Here is a 20,305-nt window from a genome sequence, read left to right as displayed (position 1 = left end):
ATGGGTTGTTGCTTCAGCAACCCTAAGCAAGACCAACATGGCCTTAAAAACCAGCAACCCCAGTTCAGATCCCATATACCCAAATCGAATGCGACCCATGAAGCATACTGCAGAGTCCCATCACCGCCACCTCTTGAAGAGGAAGCTGTGAAAGAGGTTCTTTCAGAAACACCCATTTCCAAACCCCAAGTTCTAATTTTGACTGCAGAAATAAACACCCAAATGCCAATTACTCAACACAGAAAGGGTCCCATCAACAAAGCATTGGAGGAGGCTTCAGAAGAACACGCCCTGATTTCGGAAACATGCAGCATGAGCGAGAGCTTCTCCACAACCACCACCGCCACCGTGACGGAAAAGAGAGAAGACGAAGAAGCCACGAGTAAGCGAAGCACCAGAGAGGGAACTCGGAACCGTAATCGTAATCGATCACAATCTGATGCATCCCGGAAGCGTTCTTACACCGTCGACGGCTATAGAATCGGCGGGAGACAACCAAGGCCCAAGTCTCCGGCGAGGATGCCGGAACCTTCGCCGGAGAAGAAGACGCCGGTGGGTTCACGGTCAGTTCGTCGGAGGGAATCCGATCAGGTGCACCGTGATGCCGGCGATGGTTCCGGCAGGCGGTCGAGGTCGCCATCGTGTGCCAGGACTGTTGGCGCGGGGAATGGTCGGAGTCAGCTCAGGCCGCCGGGAGGGGAAGGTCGGCGATTTCCGCCGCCGGCAAAGGGTGTGGAGATGGAGAACGGTGGGAGTGAAAAGGTTGGGGAGAAAAACGACGACGTTCCATTGGAAGAGTCGCTTGAGAACCCACATGTTTCGTTAGAGTGCTTTATTTTTCTGTAGATTTTGAAAACATGTTAATTATGAAGTTTTTTTTTTTTAATTTCTAAATCACGGAAATAGAATATATATCTTCCGTGAAAAAAAAATAAAAAAATAAGATAAGGTGACGTGAAAAGATAACAACACCATAAAAAGGCGAATTAATGATTTTATAAGAGTTTTATAAGAGTTATGTTGTAGGATAAGTGATCGTGTCATGTTATTGAGATTCGTTCGTTTTTTGTGTATTAGTTTTTTTTTTTACTTCAAAAAATACGGGCCCAAAAAATATTGTGGGTGTAAAAAATTTTACTATGTCATTTTAAAAGATAAACGAAAACCCCATTTTATAATTATAAATTTGAGTAATTTTTCTTTTAATGTACTTCTGTATAATTATGAATGCCCACATGATCATATTTTTTTTTTCATAAGAAATCTATATCCCTGAGGTAGTGTTTGGTTGAAGGTTTATTTTAGGATTGATGGAAAAATGTAGGTGGATATTGGAAAATACCATGTTTGGTTCAGGTTTTTTCAAAAATACCAGACAAATAGGATAGATGGGAAAATGAATTTTGTGTTGATTTTTGGATGAAATTCACTGTTACAGAATATCACTTGAGATGTGATATTTTGAGATGACTGGGGAAGTGAAAAAACAGGTGCAAAGTTTCTCCCGAACATAGATTTTGCCTATTTAAATAAATTTCTCTGGTAATATTTGGGTCAACCAAACAAATTTATTTACATTTTTTTTATCAAACTCATTTTCCAATCATTTTTCTATCAATTACATTTAAAAATAATTTCTGCCGAACCAAATATTACCTAAATCACATGAGCATGTTTTCGATTCTAGTAGCATTTTCAAGTGCTTGTTAGAACGTTGGAGTTGGGTTTGATTGATTGTTCTCCTTTGTGGAACTTTTTCCTCACAAATTGCTTCTGTAAATACCATGAACATCTCGAAAGATGTTTTTTTTTTTTTAAGTCCTTTTTGTCTTGTCTTGTCTATAATCTAGGGATGATGAATGTTGGATAGGTAATAATAATTATTTGTGTGAATTTTAATAAAAATTTCACACATTTTTTAATAAAAAATATATTTTAATATCTATTAATTTTAAGATTTTATTAATATCATGTTAAAAAAGATAAATTATCTTATATTATAAGAGACAAATTTGTAAATTTCATCACCTAAAAAAAAATGATATAATTATCTAAGGATATGCAAGAAAAAAAATTTATCTGATACAGAATTAGAATAATTTTTTTCTTAATTTTATATGAAAATATTAGTATGTATGGAAACGATCCTCGAAATTGGGCATCTTCTTTTACTTTATGGGGAGGGGATGGGGAAGACAGAGGCTTCTTTTATTTCTTGGTGTTGGTGTGGATTGTCTTGTGTTGGGTGCAAGCGTGTACTATTGAATGCTTTGTGGGCCTACATAATTATTTTAATTATGTCTAAACAGTTAAAATAATTTCTTTTAATTATTTTATAATTAAAATACTGTGGGAATGTCTAAACAGTTAGTCAGGTAAAAAAGTTACAGAGTATGTGATTTCTTTTAATTTATTTTATAATTATTTTACATAATTTTATAATTTTCTAAGTAAAGCCATTACTGTAATATTATATGTATTTTTAAACGAAGTACAAAAATAATTATATTTTCATTATAATTTTAAAAACATAACATTGTTTTTTAATTTTTATAAAAAATATTAAAAACAATAAAATATTTCTTTTATGTATATTTATGGGGATTGTTTTTCTTATGTTACGTAAGATAAAACAATCTCCATACACAAACAAATCTTATGTGAGACTCACTTTAAATTTTTTCTCTTTTTTCTATTTTCTCTCATCTCTCTTTCTTTTGTGAGCGTAGGAACATTGTTCTTATCTTACGCAAAATAAGAAAAATAAATTCCTATATTTATATGCTTGAATTTCTACTTAGTCCATATGTGGTATAGATATTTTTTATATTTTTTCTTTTTAAAAATTATCTCAATAAAATTTTAATTTTAAGTTTTTTTGTTTTTGTTTTTGGTAAACTTTAATTGTAAGTTATTTTGAAGGACAACAATCAAAATGTTAAGTTTTGACATTTAATTTAGAGGAAGGTTATATTTATAAATTTTTTGTTTACAAATTTTTATAAATTATATTATGTCTTATCGATAATATACTCTTGAGTAAAGTATTATCAGTCAAACATAATATAATTTGTAAGTTTGTAAACGGATCACTCTTTTTTAATTTATTAAAATATCACCCTTAGAAAATAAAATACTAGGATGCTACAAAATATAATCCGCTATAACAAAACCAGGTCCAAGACTAGCTACAGGTCACACAATAAGTTCAGGATTTATTGTTTTTTATAAGGTGGTGTTTGGTTGGGGAGAAGTGAAAATTTTGATGGGGAACTCCATGTGGGTATCTGTCATTACCACGTTTGGTTGAAAGTTTTTACTTGATTTTCCCATCTAAACCAGATGGCTAGCAAAGGAGGAAGAGACCAAAAATTGGAGAAGTGCACTCTTGAGAAACTCATTTGAAGATGTGGAATTGTTATTCAAAACCGGATAAATCAAAACCATTTTTTATCACAGACAAGTTTACCCCTGCGATTCTTATCACAGACACCCCTAATCCTCCCTAATCCTTATATGTTTTTTTGTCAAAGAGAGGCGTCTTTTCTCTATATTCTAATAGGGAATGTTGTCTTCCTCAATTGGAAAAAAAAAAACCAAGGTTGTAATAAAACCAAGGTTGTTTTACGAGGATAGTTTCGTAATTTCATTAAATTTTTCCATCAATATTTTATCTTCAACCAAACACACATTCAGAAATTTAATTCAATTTTCCTGGTAAAATTTTACTCAATCAAACAACTTTTTTAAAACTTTCCTATCTAACTCACTTTTCCTCCCAATCCCTAGTATTTACATTTCCCTAATATTATAAAATTTCTCCCTAACCAAACACTACCTAACAGTCTCATCACACTGCGTCATGTGGCATGATTTTATTGGATTACTGTTGTTGGATAGTAGTGGAGATTATCAGATTCGGAAACCCTTGAGGAGAAATTTTTTTTTACTCGTAAATTTTAATATTTAAAAATATAATTTTTATATTCAGTTTACAATAATATTTAAAAATTTAAAATTTAAATTCTCAAAAATTCTGAAGAATATCGAATACCAAACATCCAACGGGAGGGATGTGGAAGCGTTGCGTAAAAGAACTCTAATATAAGCTGTTACATTTGCTGTACTGGTGCGTGTTTTGAATTGTTTGTATTACATTATGCATTTAATTTTTATTTGTATTCACAAAAAAAACTCTAATATTAGCCAACAGGTGTAGCTCAATAATTAATTCTCACTAAATATATTTTTAGGAAGAGGGATGAAGAGCTTTAACTATGATTAAACTCCGATAGTTTTATAGTCGGCTCAAAAAGTTAAAGTTTATGGGGATACGAGGGGCGATGTTGCGATCACATCAAGTATGCCGATAGTATACCGATCGTACAAGTAATAAAGAAATGAGTAGAGTATAGTTCTCATGAGATTTAGATGTTCCGAGCACTATTTTACTATTTCACTTAATTTGGACAAATCAAAAGTTGGTTGAAAAGAATAACGCTTAATTGATGGAAAGCCAATTAAAAAAACAAATGTCAAAAACAATTAAATACAAGAAAATGATTCAAATAATTAAAAGATGAATAGAGAGTAAAGAATGAAAAATGCAGTTAGGATTTACTTCTCCTCAAATCTTCTTTAAGCGATTTAACTCAATTCAATTCAATAATTTCTATCTTTATTGTTCCAAATAATTCATCATCAAAGAGATAGTTGATTAAATCCTTAATGTATTAGTTATTTAACCCTTTAACCTAATTGAAGTCCTAATGTCTTAGAAACTCCTTTTAGGTTAAACCTTACGCGCGATGAATTTACAAGTTTGCAATTCCTAAGTTGATGTCTAAAAGATGCAAGAATTGGTGTTTATCCCTGTCTAGATTAAGATCTCAATATGTCTATTAAGAACCCTAACCCTTATCCCCAACTACAGTGAAAATTATCCATACATGTCTGGCTTAAACAAAACAAAGAAAGAAAGGAAAACTCGATGAATCACTAAGGGAGGAATGATGGTTGATCTCCACAACGTCGTCGCTTCAATCTTCTTTCAATCTCCTTTCAATCTCCGTCTTGATCTCTCAAAACTCTCATTTCTCTGGTCTTTTCTTCTTCCCATACTTGTAAAAGTGATTTTCTGTTTCCAAAAACCTCATTTTTATAATGAAGAAGCAATATCTTTAGTTCCCCATAGAATTCCTAATCAAATCATCAATCAGACCCTCATCATCATAGTTTAAAATTTGAATTTCAAATTGAACGTCCTCCTAGCGCCGTGAAACAGAGGCCTTGATGTGTTTGGACGCTCTTGGCGCCAAGCTCACGCTAGTAGCGCGCAGAAAATGAGATGTTGGCGCTTTAGCTGAAGAATGGAATCCATCAGGGGCTTGGCGCTTAGAGCACGATAATACAGAGAGCTATCATGGTGATGACACTTGAGGCGCCAACTTGTGCTTCTTTCAGGTTCCTTTTTCTGCTTCCTCGTGAGCTCTCCAACTTGACTTTCCTTCAATGGGTCAAAATCCCTACAAAAACACAATAATTTCATGAAAATACTCATAAAAGTGAATTAACAATTTGATCACGATTCACATGTCTTTTGGTTACATGTAAATCAATTACATGCTCAATTGACCCTCAATACATAGCAAGTTGAAAACTCATCAGCCCACCACTTCAAAGAGGTAATTAGAGTTGGTATACCAAAAAAAAAAAGAACTCTAATATTTGAGGGAAAAAACCAAGGTAGAAATCAAATTATATTGCTTTGAGTTTTTAGACAATTGGAGGATGACCATTTGATCGTTTGTAAAGTTCAAGCTGCTTTTGTGATTGGTGTTAATTCTTTGTGTAAGTGCGTAAATACTCAATAAACGCTTACTGCTATATTAACAAAAACTAGTTACTCAAATAAAAATAAACTTATTAATAGAAATTTAAGGTGAATATAAGAAGAGAAAAACTACTTCCGCAAGTATACATGTAGCTACATAATACATACTGTTACAATTTTTTAAGTTTGTTAACCAAACGAGAGAGAAACTCAAAAAATCATCATATATAAAACTGAATCGTGTGTTTTCTACGTTGTATGTGAAACTAACCCTACCTTTATAACAATGATGTAGTTAGTAGGGTGGTCATTATTACGATGTCAATGATAATAGAATGGTCGGACAGCCGCGGATGATGATGATGATGTAGGATGGTAGGAATAAAGTGATAATCTTTTTTCTTTTTAAAGTAAAGTGATATAATCTGTTGTACTCAAATTATAACTATCGTGAATATGAGACAATCTCATTAAAAAACAGATGATAGAAACTGTTGTGAAAAGAATAAAAAAATGATAAAAAGTTTATGTGAATACGTTTATATTATTCATGAAAGGGGACAGTTATATTTACCAACTCTTACAAACTATACTATGAATTCTCGGAAGTACACTCAGTTATACTGTGTACTTTCGAAAACATATAATATAATTTACAAAAATTTATAAAAAAATTTTCTAAACGAATCATTCTCCATCATGAAAATATACCTATAATTATATATAGAACCGAATAGAATAAGTTATCTTGCAAGCACAAGAATGAGATAAGTGAATAGCATAACTTATGGGCCCATTTAAATCCTTTCGATCCAGTGGCGATTATTTCATCTTCGTTGATGTGTTAATTGAGATAAGTGAATAAATATCTTTACAGGCCCAATCATGCGTGGGCCTCATCTTTCAAAGAAACCTTAATTCGTAAACCAAGCAACAATGGCAACCGGCAAGGAATTCTTCTAATACTATTTTGTATGAAAGCTTCGGCATAAAAACTGTAATGAGTGTATCATAACCGATTATCATTGGAGAGGAAAAAAAAGTTTGAAAGTAAATAGTCAAAAAGCGACAATTTTATTTTATTTTTTTCACTTCTATCTTCTTATTAAGTTGTTTTAAAAAAGGGGTTAAATTTTTTCGAGCAACAGGAAATTTTTTTTCTCCTACTGACCTTTTTTGTGCTTTGCTTTTTTCTTTTTTAAATAATAGACCCCATCATTTTGTTCGTTCGCAAATTAAAATTGCTCCAGTAGAGACATAAAGCCCTTTAAAATAAATGAAAAATATTTTTCCAGTCAATGGATATAATTTTATCTCCAGTGAGTTCAAAACGATATCGTTTTGGGTTATAAAATTATATGATAAAGATTAATATAATCCTGAAATATATTATAATCACAAAAATACCTGGATTCTCCATTGGAGAAATCCTTTACACTTAAAATAATATATGCGTACCCTTTAACATTTTTTATTCGTCTTATATTTTATAGATTAAACATGAAAAGGAAAATATTCACCCAAAAAGAAACAAAATACAAATATATTTTAGGAAAATGAAGCGCAAAATTAATAATTTATTATACTTAATTTTTGTTAGTTACAAGTTTATATATAGATGATAAATCTTTAATTTGTTAGAACTTACCAATTCAATTTGTTCATCAACAATGGAGATATTATTGCATACTTAGCCATTTTGAGTGCGTTTATCTAATTAGGTCTATGAATATGCAAGAAAAAAATAAGCACAAGATCCTGTAGGTGTCCCTGTCAATGTAACTCTCCCGCGACAGTGCTGTTACCGCTAAATGGACTCTTATTAGGGAGTGGGGGTGATGGTGGCACTCTCAAGGGACCAGTTAAGCGTTGAATTTTAATTTTTTTAATATATAATATATTTTTAAAATAAATAAATAAATAACTTGACAAGACACGACATTCAATAATTTTTATAATCACTTTCGTTTTAATTACAAATGTAGGAGAAAATCGTTAATGAAATGACGTTTATCAGGTACGTCTTCCACTCAACTATGACATATATATCAATAAGGAGAATGATATATTTATAAATTTTTTGTTTATAAATTTTTATAAATTATACTGTTTATCTGGTAATACTCTAATCAAGATCAGACATATATAATATAATTTGTAAGTTTGTAAATAAATCATTCTCCTATCAATAATGAACATAGTCCACAAGATTCACATATTCATCGCTATATGAATTATCACATATAATATTCTCTCCTGTGATATGTGGTTTAATCAAAATATTTTGAGGAAAACATCTTCCCTTCCACCAAAAGACGAAGATATGAGTTATCAGAAAATGACCCTTCTATATAATGACAATTCAATGCTTGCAAGTTGCAATGGGAGGAAGAAAAAGGCAGATCCTGGACACCATTGCAGTTTCATTGAAGCAGGAGAACACAGTCATGATTCATGAGACATAAATATATCTGTTTGCACGGCATACATATTCACAAGAAAATAGTAAAGGGTTGCAATCTCTGCTCAATAATCTTGTTTTCCTTCATATAAAATAAAAAAAAATCATTTAACTTTTTAATTAAATTTCAATGTCATTATTATTTTTTTACAATGTTATTTAATAATATATTATCATATCATTTAATAAGTTTTTTTTTTTTGGTAATCTATCATTTAATAAGTTTAACATCACACGGGTAGTCAATTTTTTAAATGATATAAATAATAAATTATTAGATGACTGTTGCATCAAAATTAAACTCTTAATTTTTTTTTACTTAAGAAATTTGAATTACTTTTGTAATAAAGAAAACTAATTTTTGTATATATACTTTGGGTTCGTTTTGTCTGCATCCAATGGAGATAAATTATCTACATTGAACCCAAAACGATGTCATTTTGGGACGAAAATCAAGATATTTTTATAATTATAATTTATTTCAGGGTTATACTAATCTTTTTCTTTATAATTTTTTTATCTGTTAACTCAAAACAACATCGTTTTTGAGAATAAATATAGATAACTTATTTACATATGTAAAAATATTAAAGCCATACAGTTTTAAAGCGTTTCATTTCCTCCTTTGAAAGATACTCAAATTATATTACTCTTCAATTTTTTTATTTGGAAATATAACATTTTCTCCTTAGAAATTAATATATGCTACATTTCATTCTATATTTCTATTTTAATACAAATGAGCTTACAAGAAACAGTCTCTCTTGCTTTTTGTGCAACATCACCATTATTGGTTAGTTTTGAACTCTTAGTATCGACTTTAGAACTTAATAATAAATTGAAGATTTTGGTGAAGTTTAAAATACATCGATGTTCAAAACCTCATTTCATCTAAAGTTAAATATGTAGATACAAGATATCTTTTGATGATAACAAAGTGACAACAAAAAAAAGGGAAGAGCGCATTGATCAAGAGCAAAAAACATCAACCATATGTGGATATTAAAAATGTATGATGCAGTCACACAAGAAGAGTAATGTATATCAAAGTGGCAAGATCATTGGATCAAGAGCAATAAGGAATAATTAGAAGAGTAACACTAAGATCAAATACAACAAACTATGGACAACATCTAAGTGAAACTCAATATCATAATCATGGTAAAAAATGATCAAAACCAGCAAAGTGTCAAGCATTGTCATATCCAACAAGTCAAAGCATCAAGCTTAAGTAAAGATCCAAGACACAAGACATAAAGCTAAGTCTAAAATAATATTTAGAATATATCTTTAGGACTTAGAATATATGTGAGGGTATATGGTAGATTGTATTGCATGAGCTCAAAGTTTTTCTCAAAGTAAACATGTTTTTCGAATTGCATAATCATAACACTTATATACTTGAAAGAAATTTGAAAAACCCATGGAAAAGATCATTGACATGTTTTATAACTTCAAAACATATTTGTAAAGTCAAGATCTTTCATAAAAAATGGTTGGAAGCAAGTTAGAACACATTTGAACTTAAAATTTACTGCATAATTTTGCTGCTGCCTTCCATAAAATTTTTCGTATCCAAGATGATGGATTTGGATCTTGTGTTATTCATAGAGGTTGTAGATTTTTCCTTTATCTTTCCAACGAGACCAAGATCACATCAACCTGACAAGAATAACTCAAGTTATGCTCAAAATACGAAACAATATTATTGTTGTCGAATTTCCAGCCTTCCAACAGGTTGGGAATCGATTCCCTGAATATGAGAATCGATTCCCTAACTAGGAAATCGATTACCACATGTGAGAATCGATTCCCTCTTCCTGGAAAGGTTGGGAATCGATTCCCTAAGTATGGGAATCAATTCCCCCTGCAACAGAAAGCCTATAACGGCTATAAACAACTAGTTTTGCTAAAAATCACTATAAATACATTCCTTATGACCCTACAACATTTTGATCACTATTCCTACACACCTTAAGGATGATTTGAGAGCTTCTACACTATCATTTGCATATTATTTCATATCTTTTAAAGATCAAATATATTTGAGCTCATATCTTGAAAATCCATATACCCATAGTGCTTCAAGTTGTATATCCACACTTTGAGAGTGTATATTCATTTCCAAATATTTTCCTCCTTGTATTCTTGAGTTGAACCCATTGCTTGAGAGGTAACCAAATACCTAAGTAAATTTGGAGTGAATTGTAAGGTTGTCAAGTACCCGTAAACTTGGAGATTGTAACGTATCCAAGAAACCGAAGTCTTGAAAGATTGTAAAGGTTTGTCAAACACCCGTGAAGCTTGACCATTAGTGAAAGAGTTGATCGAGCGGCTTCAGTCTGGACGTAGATCACAACTGGTGGTGACCGAACCAGGATATATTGTGTTTGCAATTCTCTAAACTCTAAACTCTTTATTTCTAGCACTTTAATTGCTTCTTTGATGTCTTGTATGTACTAGTATAAGTTCTATAATTTTGATATATTATATATTATGGATTGTCTGAATGTATTGATTAGCTTTCCACATATCAAAGTTTGCTTGAAATGATTATTTAGAAATTAGAAGGGAACTTTTGCAAAAATCTTGTAATACTCAATTCACCCATTTTGAGTATGGAAGCCATATTCCTAACAAAATAATCAATAGTTGGAGTGTTAAAAAATAAACAGGTGAGAGTCACTAAAGAAGAAATTATCTCTAGGAAACTCGTTCATAACTACTCATCACTATTAAGAGGATTTATTTACCTTAAAATATAACTTTTTATCTTTCAAAGAAGAGGAATGTAATTTTTAAAAATACTTAAAAAATTAATGCAACTTAAACATTTATTAAAACCGTAAAGTGCATTTTATTCAATTTTAAATTATATAACTATTAGTCTATTATACAATTTTATATGTGAGAGTAATATTTAGATTAGTTGGAAAAGGGATTAGTAAATAAAATTTAAATAGAAAAAACTTACTGCGCTATTTAAAAATTATTATTTGGTTTCCGAAATGTTCCATATATTTAAATGAAATTAATTCCTTTCACGATATAGAGGCGCACAAAGATTTTTACCAATTGCTCCAAGTTGCTTTGTCCAATAATGCATTCTCAATTTAGTAATAAAGAGTTTGTGGTGCTGGTGTGATATAGTTTACATTGTTGGATATTAATGGAAACTTTTCCTTTTTTCTTATCCACCGGATAGAGAACACATTTTGGGTGCTACGGGAATATTATTTATCCCTTTACCAAAAAAGAAAAAGAAAAAAGAATATAATAAAAGTGAGGATAATATAAACATAATTTTTTGTCATAATTAAAATGATGTACCAGTACTCGATATTATCATAGCACTGAAAATATTTCCGAGGAAAGAGATATTCTTCTTTGTTGTAACCTTTCCTTTTATCCAAAAAAAAAGATATTCACCTGAAAAAGGGTTCAAAGTTGTTTTTGAGCGGAATCAATTGCAGATTGCCAGACATGGACAGCAATATCTATTTGAAACATAGCTTTATTTCCAAAAAAAAAAAAAAAAAACATAGCTAACAACAAACGCATGCAATAGACCAAGAACTTGATAGTTGATAATCAATATCCTCTTTGTGTGTTTCATGGGTCCTCAGTCAGAACACAAAAGTAGGTCTGTTTATGCAAGAAAATTAATATGACTTTATTATTATTATTTTAAGTTTGATTTTACATAAAATATATGTTTTATTCCTTTTTCATTATTTTCACTTCCTAATCCCTTAACTCGAGATTGTTTCACATAGATAGCTATTATCTAATCTTTCTCACAAGACCAAATGTTGATACCATTATGCATTAATTATTGCGTAATTGGGGTAAAAGAGTACGATAACCCTCACTCGCCAAGTTTCACAAAACTTTTGCTGTTTGCAATAATTATATAATCACTAACACACTACAAAAAACACGGTGTACTGCGACATCCAGTTAACCACATTTATTAGCATGATGGTAAAAGTACAAATATACCCCCATTTACAACATTATTTTAAGTATGGCTAATTGTTTTTAATTATTTTATTTCCCTCTCTCTATTTGTTTCCTATGCATAGTAAATCATTCTATTCGTATGAGAAAACCCCTCTTTGTCTAAAATCTTTGAATCGTTCAAGCAATTTTGGAAGAATGTTCAACAAAATCTTTGAAACTCACTTCCTTCTTTAAGTTTGAGCTTCAGATCTTGAAGATTTATTTGTTCAAGCAAGGCATTACATCGTCAATTTTCTTCTAGATTCCACCAAATGTGAAGCTCTCAGTGCCAAGGTGACTCTTAATCTTTTCGATCTATGCACGATATGCACAGATTCATGAATTTTATAGTGTTTTACTCCCTTTTTTTAATCTAGGGTTTTGCTTGTTCGTTTTATTTTTTCTTCTTCCGGAGCTTTTGTTATTAATCTCATACGTCAAAGTTTATTACATTTCATGCCAACAGGTATCAATTTGATTTGATTTAGTTGTTTTTTTTAATTTACTATCTAACTTTTTTCTCTGAATTTTATTCTTCAGAATTTTATTCATGGTTCTTTAAAAATTCATGTTATCATCATCTTCGTCTTGCTCGGTTGCTCCAATAGAGGCATAATAATTGGGAGCATTAAGTTCCTCTCATGTCAAGCTTATTACATTTCATTATGTTTGCTAGGCCAAGATCAGATACACAACCATACTGTTTAGTGTTGAGAAAGATATTTGAGGATCTGATATTGCCATGTAAAAGTTTCCCACCATTCTCCGAATGGATATGAGCAAAGCTATTTTGATTCTAGTATCCCAATCTAAAGCCACCCTTTCCTCTCCTCTTTTACCTGAAAATTTCACAAAGCAGTAGTGTTCAAACAAAGACAGTATAGTTATGAGGTGTGTTGTATGTATGTACAGTCTATATTTCAAACTTCAAATCTTATGCTCTACATTGAATTTTGTCATAGCTGAATTTTGAGACAACATTTTGAGTTGTTTAATTTAATATACCAAACATATAAGCAACCTTTCCTTTGAATGCTGCCACGGATGATACACTCAAAGTCAAGAAGCAACAGCCACATCCATGTGCCAAATAGGGAAAGATCCTAAACAATTGAGTATCAATAATTATTTTAAAAATGATTTGTAGGAAAAATAATTCATGCTACATATCATGCAACAAAGCAGAGACACTCCCCTGACTGTAGTAATCATATACCATCAATTTCTCATCTTTAGAATAGTAATATGCCTTAAGCTCAACCACATTATCATGTTTAAGCATACAAAGATAAAAACAAGGAATGCTGCAAGATTCTTAAATCAAGGCAATTTAGTCGTGTATCATACACTGTCTCCCTCGAGTAATATAAAAGAAATCAATGCATATATTAACACATCTCTCAGTTTGATGGTTCCCTGAGTCGTTGTTGGTCAAATCTGTATGGATATGCTGTATTGGTTTTGGGAAGTTCAAATAGGGAAATTCAGTAGTATTTTATCCCCTAAGCTTCAATTCAAGTGACCATAGCGTCTCCAAGTTTGATGAAAATGGACTAATCCCAATTCGGTAGTATTTTACCCCCTAAAGCAATTCTGCTAACGTGGTTATATATATATATATATATATATATATATATATATATATATATGTTCTGTTAGTTCAGGTTCCTGTTATGTAATGGATCTTCTTTACTTTGTTTGAGCAACTTGTGAAATACAATATGTTCCTTTTAATTTCAATTTTGTTTGCTATCATGAGCTAAATATTTGTAGGATTGATTAGAGAGTGTACTTCGAAATGCTGTGTTCAGGATTATGCTACTAGATTGCAATGTATTAATCTGTTTTCATTTGATTCATGAAATGCTCACTTGTTAAATTCGATTAGAACCTAGCCAATTTTAATTAGATGTTTAGGATTTGATTTCTAAAAAAGAGTTAGATCTGGATCAACCTTTATCAATGTGTGTGGACTGTGTAAAAGCTTGCATCTGTCCTTTTGTAAACTCTGGGAATGGAACTATTACATAGAGCCTTAGATCCTGTGCTTATTCGGAAGTATGTATCTGGGTTAAAATGGGTTACTGCAGGGCATTCTGGAGTTTGTAGTTTTAATGCAGTGTTTTGAGAAAATCAAAGCTCAATCTATTTGTTGGTTAGCTTAAGGTTTGTGGTTTGGAGGATAGCAACCACGTGGTGAAGTTTGGAAATGTAGCTTCGTCTGCCCTGTAGTACTTTTGTGTGAATTCAAACAAATCTTGTCTCTATTGGAAAGTCAATTAGACTCAGTGTATGCATCCCATTTTTCTCTCCTGAAGGTGGGAAATTTAGATTTTTCATGGAAACTCAACCAGGATTGGAGAACAGTATGCAACAGCCTCTGCAACTGTGAGGAAGTTCTTGTCCTCGCCAATCTGACTTCGCAAAATTGGATGTGTAAAGCTTGTCTATCACTGCCGGGCCAGGATTTGCCAGAACAAGCTGTGCAAACAAGGAACTACTTTTGTTAAGGTACTTGTCACATAATATCAGTTTGAATTGTTTTCTAATCAATCATGCATATATATATATATATATATATATATATATATAATTTGGTTACCTCAACACTTCTCTTCGTAAGACTTCCGTGTAACTCTTCAAAGGCTTGGATGCCACTAGTGTCGATATCAGTAACAGCTGCAATAAAAACACAATAATTAATAAATACAAAATTTAACAACTACCTGAAAATGATGTTTTTTCTTTAATTGAACAAAAGGAGATAAAGTTCAAAATTTCATCAAATTTTGTTTTCTGGGTACATGTTTTTCGAGGAATAATAAATAGATGTAATTTTATTTTTTTGTTCCAAGTTATGTTACGAAAGTTTATTCAAAATATTTATTATGTTATTAATGGACTTCATTATGATGGGTGCAAAAAAAATTTGAACTTCTTTCTACAAACTTCAACAATTTAAACAAAAGGTTGTTAGAAGGTTTGTGTCTTTTTTCTTTTTTAATGTTCTTGTCTTTTGTTTAACCAACCTCTATATGTTCTTGTGTATATCAGTGTGATCTGAGGCAGAGATATTTATGTTATGGGGGCATGTGTGTCAACGACTCAAGGGTGTGTGGGACGGAGGTTGAGTTCCTCCAAGAAGAAGTTTCGGAAGAGGAAGAGATATGGACTCAGAAGAAGAGTGTATTCTCGGTTTTCCAAGGGATAATTGGACAAGGTTGATATGCTTGGCTTGCCTGATAGCATAAAGTTTGATAAGGAAGTCACTCTGTAATACTAACATAAAGTTTGTTTATGTTTGTGTGCTCCTTTAATATTTCTGGAGAAAGAGTTACTCCTAGTAAAGTTTCTTAAATTTGTGTATCACTCCAATAATTTTATCATGGTTTTTAGTTCATACTGCATAATTTGTGAATTTGTCAAGCAAAGTTAAATTTTCTTGATAGTAGTGTCGTGGGAACTTCTCTTAAGACAACATAACTATACATTTTCTTTGTGCTAGCTCTTCTCAGATAAATTAGAAACTGTTGGTTCATCAATTAAGCTTTCTTTTTCCTAACTTGTTATAAATTCTTCTTGTATAGGGAACTGATGCATTCTCAGTCCGGTTTGTATTCAAACCATCAGGATATAGGCCCTTGATATTCAGTAAGTGGGTTCATTGTACATAGATTTTTCCTGCAACATGGAACTCTTTATATTTGATATGTGGAATAAGAGCGGGACAATTTTTTTTTTTCGTATGCTAATTCATGGCCATCTAAAATTATCTTCTTGCCAATTCAACTTGATTATTTACACGAGGCTTCTGAAGAAGTGGAGCTATTGTACAAAGTGCTATTCTTCTCAATCCTTTTCAACCTGTAGTGGCAGTTGGTAGATAAGCTAGTTTATCTCTACTTTAACCAGGCAATTGTCCTAGTATATTAGGAAAATCTGATTATGTATGCCAACTATGAATATTTTGTTTTCAACTTAGTGTTTGTCAGACTGTCACTGTGATGACTCATAAGATAGGAAATACTATTCATTGCATAGTATGCTTGTGATGAGTTAGTAATGCATTGCTACGGTAAATATCTCAATTTTTAATTAAAAAATTTTTGTTTCATTTTTATGGTTTTATTTAGCATGCAGATTTGAGACAACTAATCTATGAGTTTAATTATAGTATTCAGATAATAGAGGAAGGAAATTGAAGGCACACGATTCAGTTTATTTAGCAAGATCTTAAATTTGACTTTTATAATATTCTAAAAATAGCCAGGTTAATATTAGAAGATTTAGTTTGAAGGCCAATTTATTTAGATTATAATAAAGTAAAATTTATGTATCTTATTTATATTTTTGAGAAAATTGATTGCATGAAAATTCAATTTGAGATTTGGTTTTACCAGGTTCACAATTGAACAATATTAGCAAATTAAAAAAATAGCCAGGTTTGGCTATTAATTTTTTTTTTAAAAATAACTGTATATTAGCCACGGTTAGGATGTGCCTAAATAAGGATATGAATTTTTTATAGTAATTAGCTACGGCCCTTCAAGTGGCTAAATAATAATAAACGTGGCGAAATAAATGCTACCACATTCACAGAGAGTGTGGCTATATAAAACAAAAAATGTAGCTAAAATTTTGCAACGCCATGATTAGCCACATTCATTAAAAGTGTGGTTGCTTTATTTGGCCACATTTTTTGCGCCAATGAGCCACGTTTCTATACGTGGCTAAACACCGATTTTTTTGTAGTATTGGCTCATCACTAACAAATCTTTAAAATTAGGAATATAAATAAAAATTCAATTTTGTTTGATTTTCTCGTATTTATTTTCATTGATTTTTTTTTTTCAAATTTTTTATTTCTCACATTTGTGTCAAAAATCATTTTTTATTGATTGTTGATATATTTTTCTGTTCCAGACTTATTATATTCTTTAGGTAAATGAATCAGTTGAATTGCTATTTATTTATATTGAAATGAATCAAAATTGATAAGTAGTTAATCAATGATGCCCAAAAACACCACTTATCATATCACGATGATATTAAGCAATTTGTATAAAAAAATTATATCTTCTATTAAAATGGTATTAGAAGAGTTATCCGTATACATTCAACAGAACTCGAATTGAATTAATTAAATTTTTTATAAATTGCTAGATAAATAAAAATGGATCTTACACTAAAAAACACAAGTCAAATGGGTGAATTTTATAATTATTAAACTATATCACTTACGTATTAAATATGGTGGGCCCATTATAAATGAATCATTAAATTAGTTTCCTTATAAGTATTTTCAAATTTGACTACTTTTTTCAAAATAAAAAATCACAATTGATTATAGTTTATGAAAATTATCAAAAAAATTCTAACATGTTAATCTCACTAAATAACGGTGGTTCATTCTTTATTAATTTGTCGAATGCATGTAGACTGTTGAAATATGAGTTAACAATTTACCAAAAAAAAAATATATATATGAGTTAACTAAACCCTAGATCTTGATCTTGTTGAGAATTTTTACTTGCTTGTAATTGTTGTACAACACTTGTTGGGGCTGTTTAAAGTTGTTAATTAAGCATTCTCTGTTCATAATTCCTGTCAAGGTTAATTTGGGCTGCTTATGGCAGTTAATTAAATGTTTTATATTTATATTTGAGGTACGTTTATGTGAAAGCGATAAATTTTAAATCATATTTGTTGTTATGTTCATGAATGTTTCAAAATATATATTACTAAGATTTTCATCCTTGGACCATTGGGGATGGAATTACTTTGGTGATTTGTACAACCATTTTTGTTTCACTAATAACTACCATTCGAGTTACATCATGGTGCTAGATTATTTGTACTACAAGATCAAATTTTAATATAGAGCAAGATTTGATAAGTACTTGTCAATAAATTAAAACTTCACTCACAATCTATTTTGTCTTCTATTTTAACTAATTTCAAGAATTCTTTTAGTTGCTTTGATTGGTAGAATTGTTGTGGATCGTTAATAAGAAATCTTTAGGACTAACCATAAAAAAAATTAATTTTTTTTTTGATTTTATCATATTTATTTCCATTGAATTCTATGTGAACATGAAAGGATGTTTATGTAAAATTCAATTTTTTATTAATTGTTGATATATTCTTTTCTTCCATACTTTAACTTCTTTAGTCAATTGAATGATCAGTTAAGTTGTTATTTATATTAAATGAATCAAAATTGATAAAGAGTTCATCAATGCTCGAAATTAAAACACCAAATATAAAATATAGGTTGTGTGCTTATCAAATCATGACGGTATTAAGCAATTTTTGTAAACAATTATATTTCCAAAAAATAAAATAAAATCTTCCATTATAATTTCTACTCTTTCTTAAGTGGATTAATAGTGGAGCAAGCTGAAGAGTCATAATACAAAAGTTAATGGAGTGAAAAAGGGATTTAGCCATAATCCATATATAAACATAACTTAATTAGTTCAATAAATGAAAAAAAAAATGGTGTTAGAAAAGATGTCCCTTGTACATCCAACGAAACCCGAACCCAATTACTTGAATTTTTTATAAATTGCTAGATGAAAAAAAAAAGGGTCTTCCCATCAAAAGCACATGTTGTTTAATTTAGTATTAAATATCGTGGGCCCATTTTAAATGAAACACTAAATTAGTTTCCTTATAAGTATCTTCAAATTTGGCTACCTTTTGCAAAATCAAGAATCATTATTTATTCAAGAAGTAAACACAACATTTATTTTATTTATTTATTTATTTTGGATCATTGTTCTACATATGCATTACTTCGTTCTTCTACCATCTCAGTCACTTAAGAATTTGTCACGATTAAGGAAAGCAATAGGATCAAAGTAAACATTGTCACCGCCTTCTGACTCATCATCTCTGTGTAACCCACCCATTTCATTTGGGTCAGGATATGGGTTTGGAGCGTTACCCATTTGCACTGGGTCTTGATACGGGTTTGGAGTCATACCAATTTCCCTTGGGTCTGGATATGGGTTTGGAGCAATAGTACCCATTTGCATTAGGTCAGAAAATGAGTTTGGTTCTACAATACCCATTTGCATTAGGTCAGAATATGAGTTTGGTACAATATCCATTTCACTTGGGTTTGGAGCAATACCCATTTGCATTAGGTCAGAATATGAGTTTGGAACAATACCCATTTCACTTGGGTTTGGAGCAATACCCATTTGCATTTGGTTTGGATATGTGTTTGAAGCAATACCCATTTCCCTTGGATCTGGATATGGGTTTGGAGCGATACCCATTTGCATCTGGTTTGGATATGGGTTTGGAGCAATATTCATTTGCATTTGGTCTAAAGATTGGTTTGTATGCATCCCACCCATTTGCATTGGATCTTGATATGGGTTTGTATGTAATAACCCACCCATTTCCATTGGATTTGGATATGGTGGGTTTGGAGTGATTGGGAAAGTAGGAGTAAGAGAAGGTGGCAGTGGTGGTGGTGGTGGTGGAACATTATCATTTGCAATTGTTGGCTGTGCAGGAATGTTGCTACCATGCTGTGCAGCTGCATTGAGACGATAGCGACGAAGGTAAAGATTGAGAGGATCAGCATAATTATGGAAACCTAACCTCTGCATAGCACATAACAAATCTTCTGCGGTAAGAGTTATACGTAGGTCGCGTTGGCATCGGATTTTAGCCTCTGAAGTGATGAAGCTAATGAACTCAGTCGCACACTCTACCATTGTTAACTTTGATTCATCAGTGATTTTTGAATGTGTTGGAAGTCCTCGGCGCACGATTCTTAGCACGTTGGACATTGGCATGTTTTGTTTTCGAATTTCTTGTCGTGGAGCTGCTGCAACTTGCACCACCTGCTGCTGGTTGTTTCTTGAAGAATCTCCTTCCTTCTGCTGTAACTGCTTTGAATCTAAAAAACACCCCACAGTTTTGTAATCATTTTTACCTTTGTTGCAAATAATTGTAGTACAAATATTTATTTAGCACATGTATTTTTCATG

General features: G+C 31.3%; 2 protein-coding genes and 1 long non-coding RNA gene across 4 annotated transcripts; 2 read left to right on the top strand and 1 right to left on the bottom strand.

Annotated features, from left to right (window-relative positions):
• Positions 1 to 846, top strand: LOC133292351 (uncharacterized). The gene has a single exon (XM_061490760.1). It carries the CDS (start codon positions 1 to 3, stop codon positions 844 to 846), a length of 846 nt encoding a protein of 281 aa, XP_061346744.1.
• An 11,531-nt stretch (positions 847 to 12,377) lies between these two features.
• On the top strand, positions 12,378 to 16,327 carry LOC133292378 (uncharacterized). 2 transcript variants are annotated; one of them, XR_009748903.1, is made up of 4 exons: positions 12,378 to 12,590; positions 14,615 to 14,807; positions 15,351 to 15,516; positions 15,884 to 16,327. It is a non-coding gene; the product is annotated as an uncharacterized LOC133292378 (long non-coding RNA). The 2 variants fall into 2 exon arrangements; XR_009748902.1 differs by lacking the exon at positions 15,884 to 16,327 and having other exon boundaries at positions 15,351 to 15,852.
• A 2,784-nt stretch (positions 16,328 to 19,111) lies between these two features.
• LOC133292350 (uncharacterized) lies at positions 19,112 to 20,029 on the bottom strand. Its single transcript, XM_061490759.1, has one exon. It carries the CDS (start codon positions 20,027 to 20,029, stop codon positions 19,112 to 19,114), a length of 918 nt encoding a protein of 305 aa, XP_061346743.1.
• Positions 20,030 to 20,305: the final 276 nt, after the last annotated feature.

Source organism: Gastrolobium bilobum, unplaced genomic scaffold (assembly GCF_033153095.1).
Source record: "Gastrolobium bilobum isolate Gb01-03AN ecotype WA unplaced genomic scaffold, APGP_CSIRO_Gbil_v1 utg2134, whole genome shotgun sequence".
In the NCBI taxonomy this organism is placed as follows: Eukaryota; Viridiplantae; Streptophyta; class Magnoliopsida; order Fabales; family Fabaceae; genus Gastrolobium; species Gastrolobium bilobum.
The sequence above is the reverse complement of the archived record's forward strand: the minus strand, read 5'-3'. Positions and strand labels throughout refer to the sequence as shown.

What these genes read in the sequence shown, in the direction of transcription:
- LOC133292351 (XM_061490760.1), top strand. Translation starts at nt 1, where the DNA reads ATGGGTTGTTGCTTCAGCAACCCTAAGCAAGACCAACATGGCCTTAAA.
- LOC133292350 (XM_061490759.1), bottom strand. Translation starts at nt 20,029, where the DNA reads ATGGTAGAGTGTGCGACTGAGTTCATTAGCTTCATCACTTCAGAGGCT.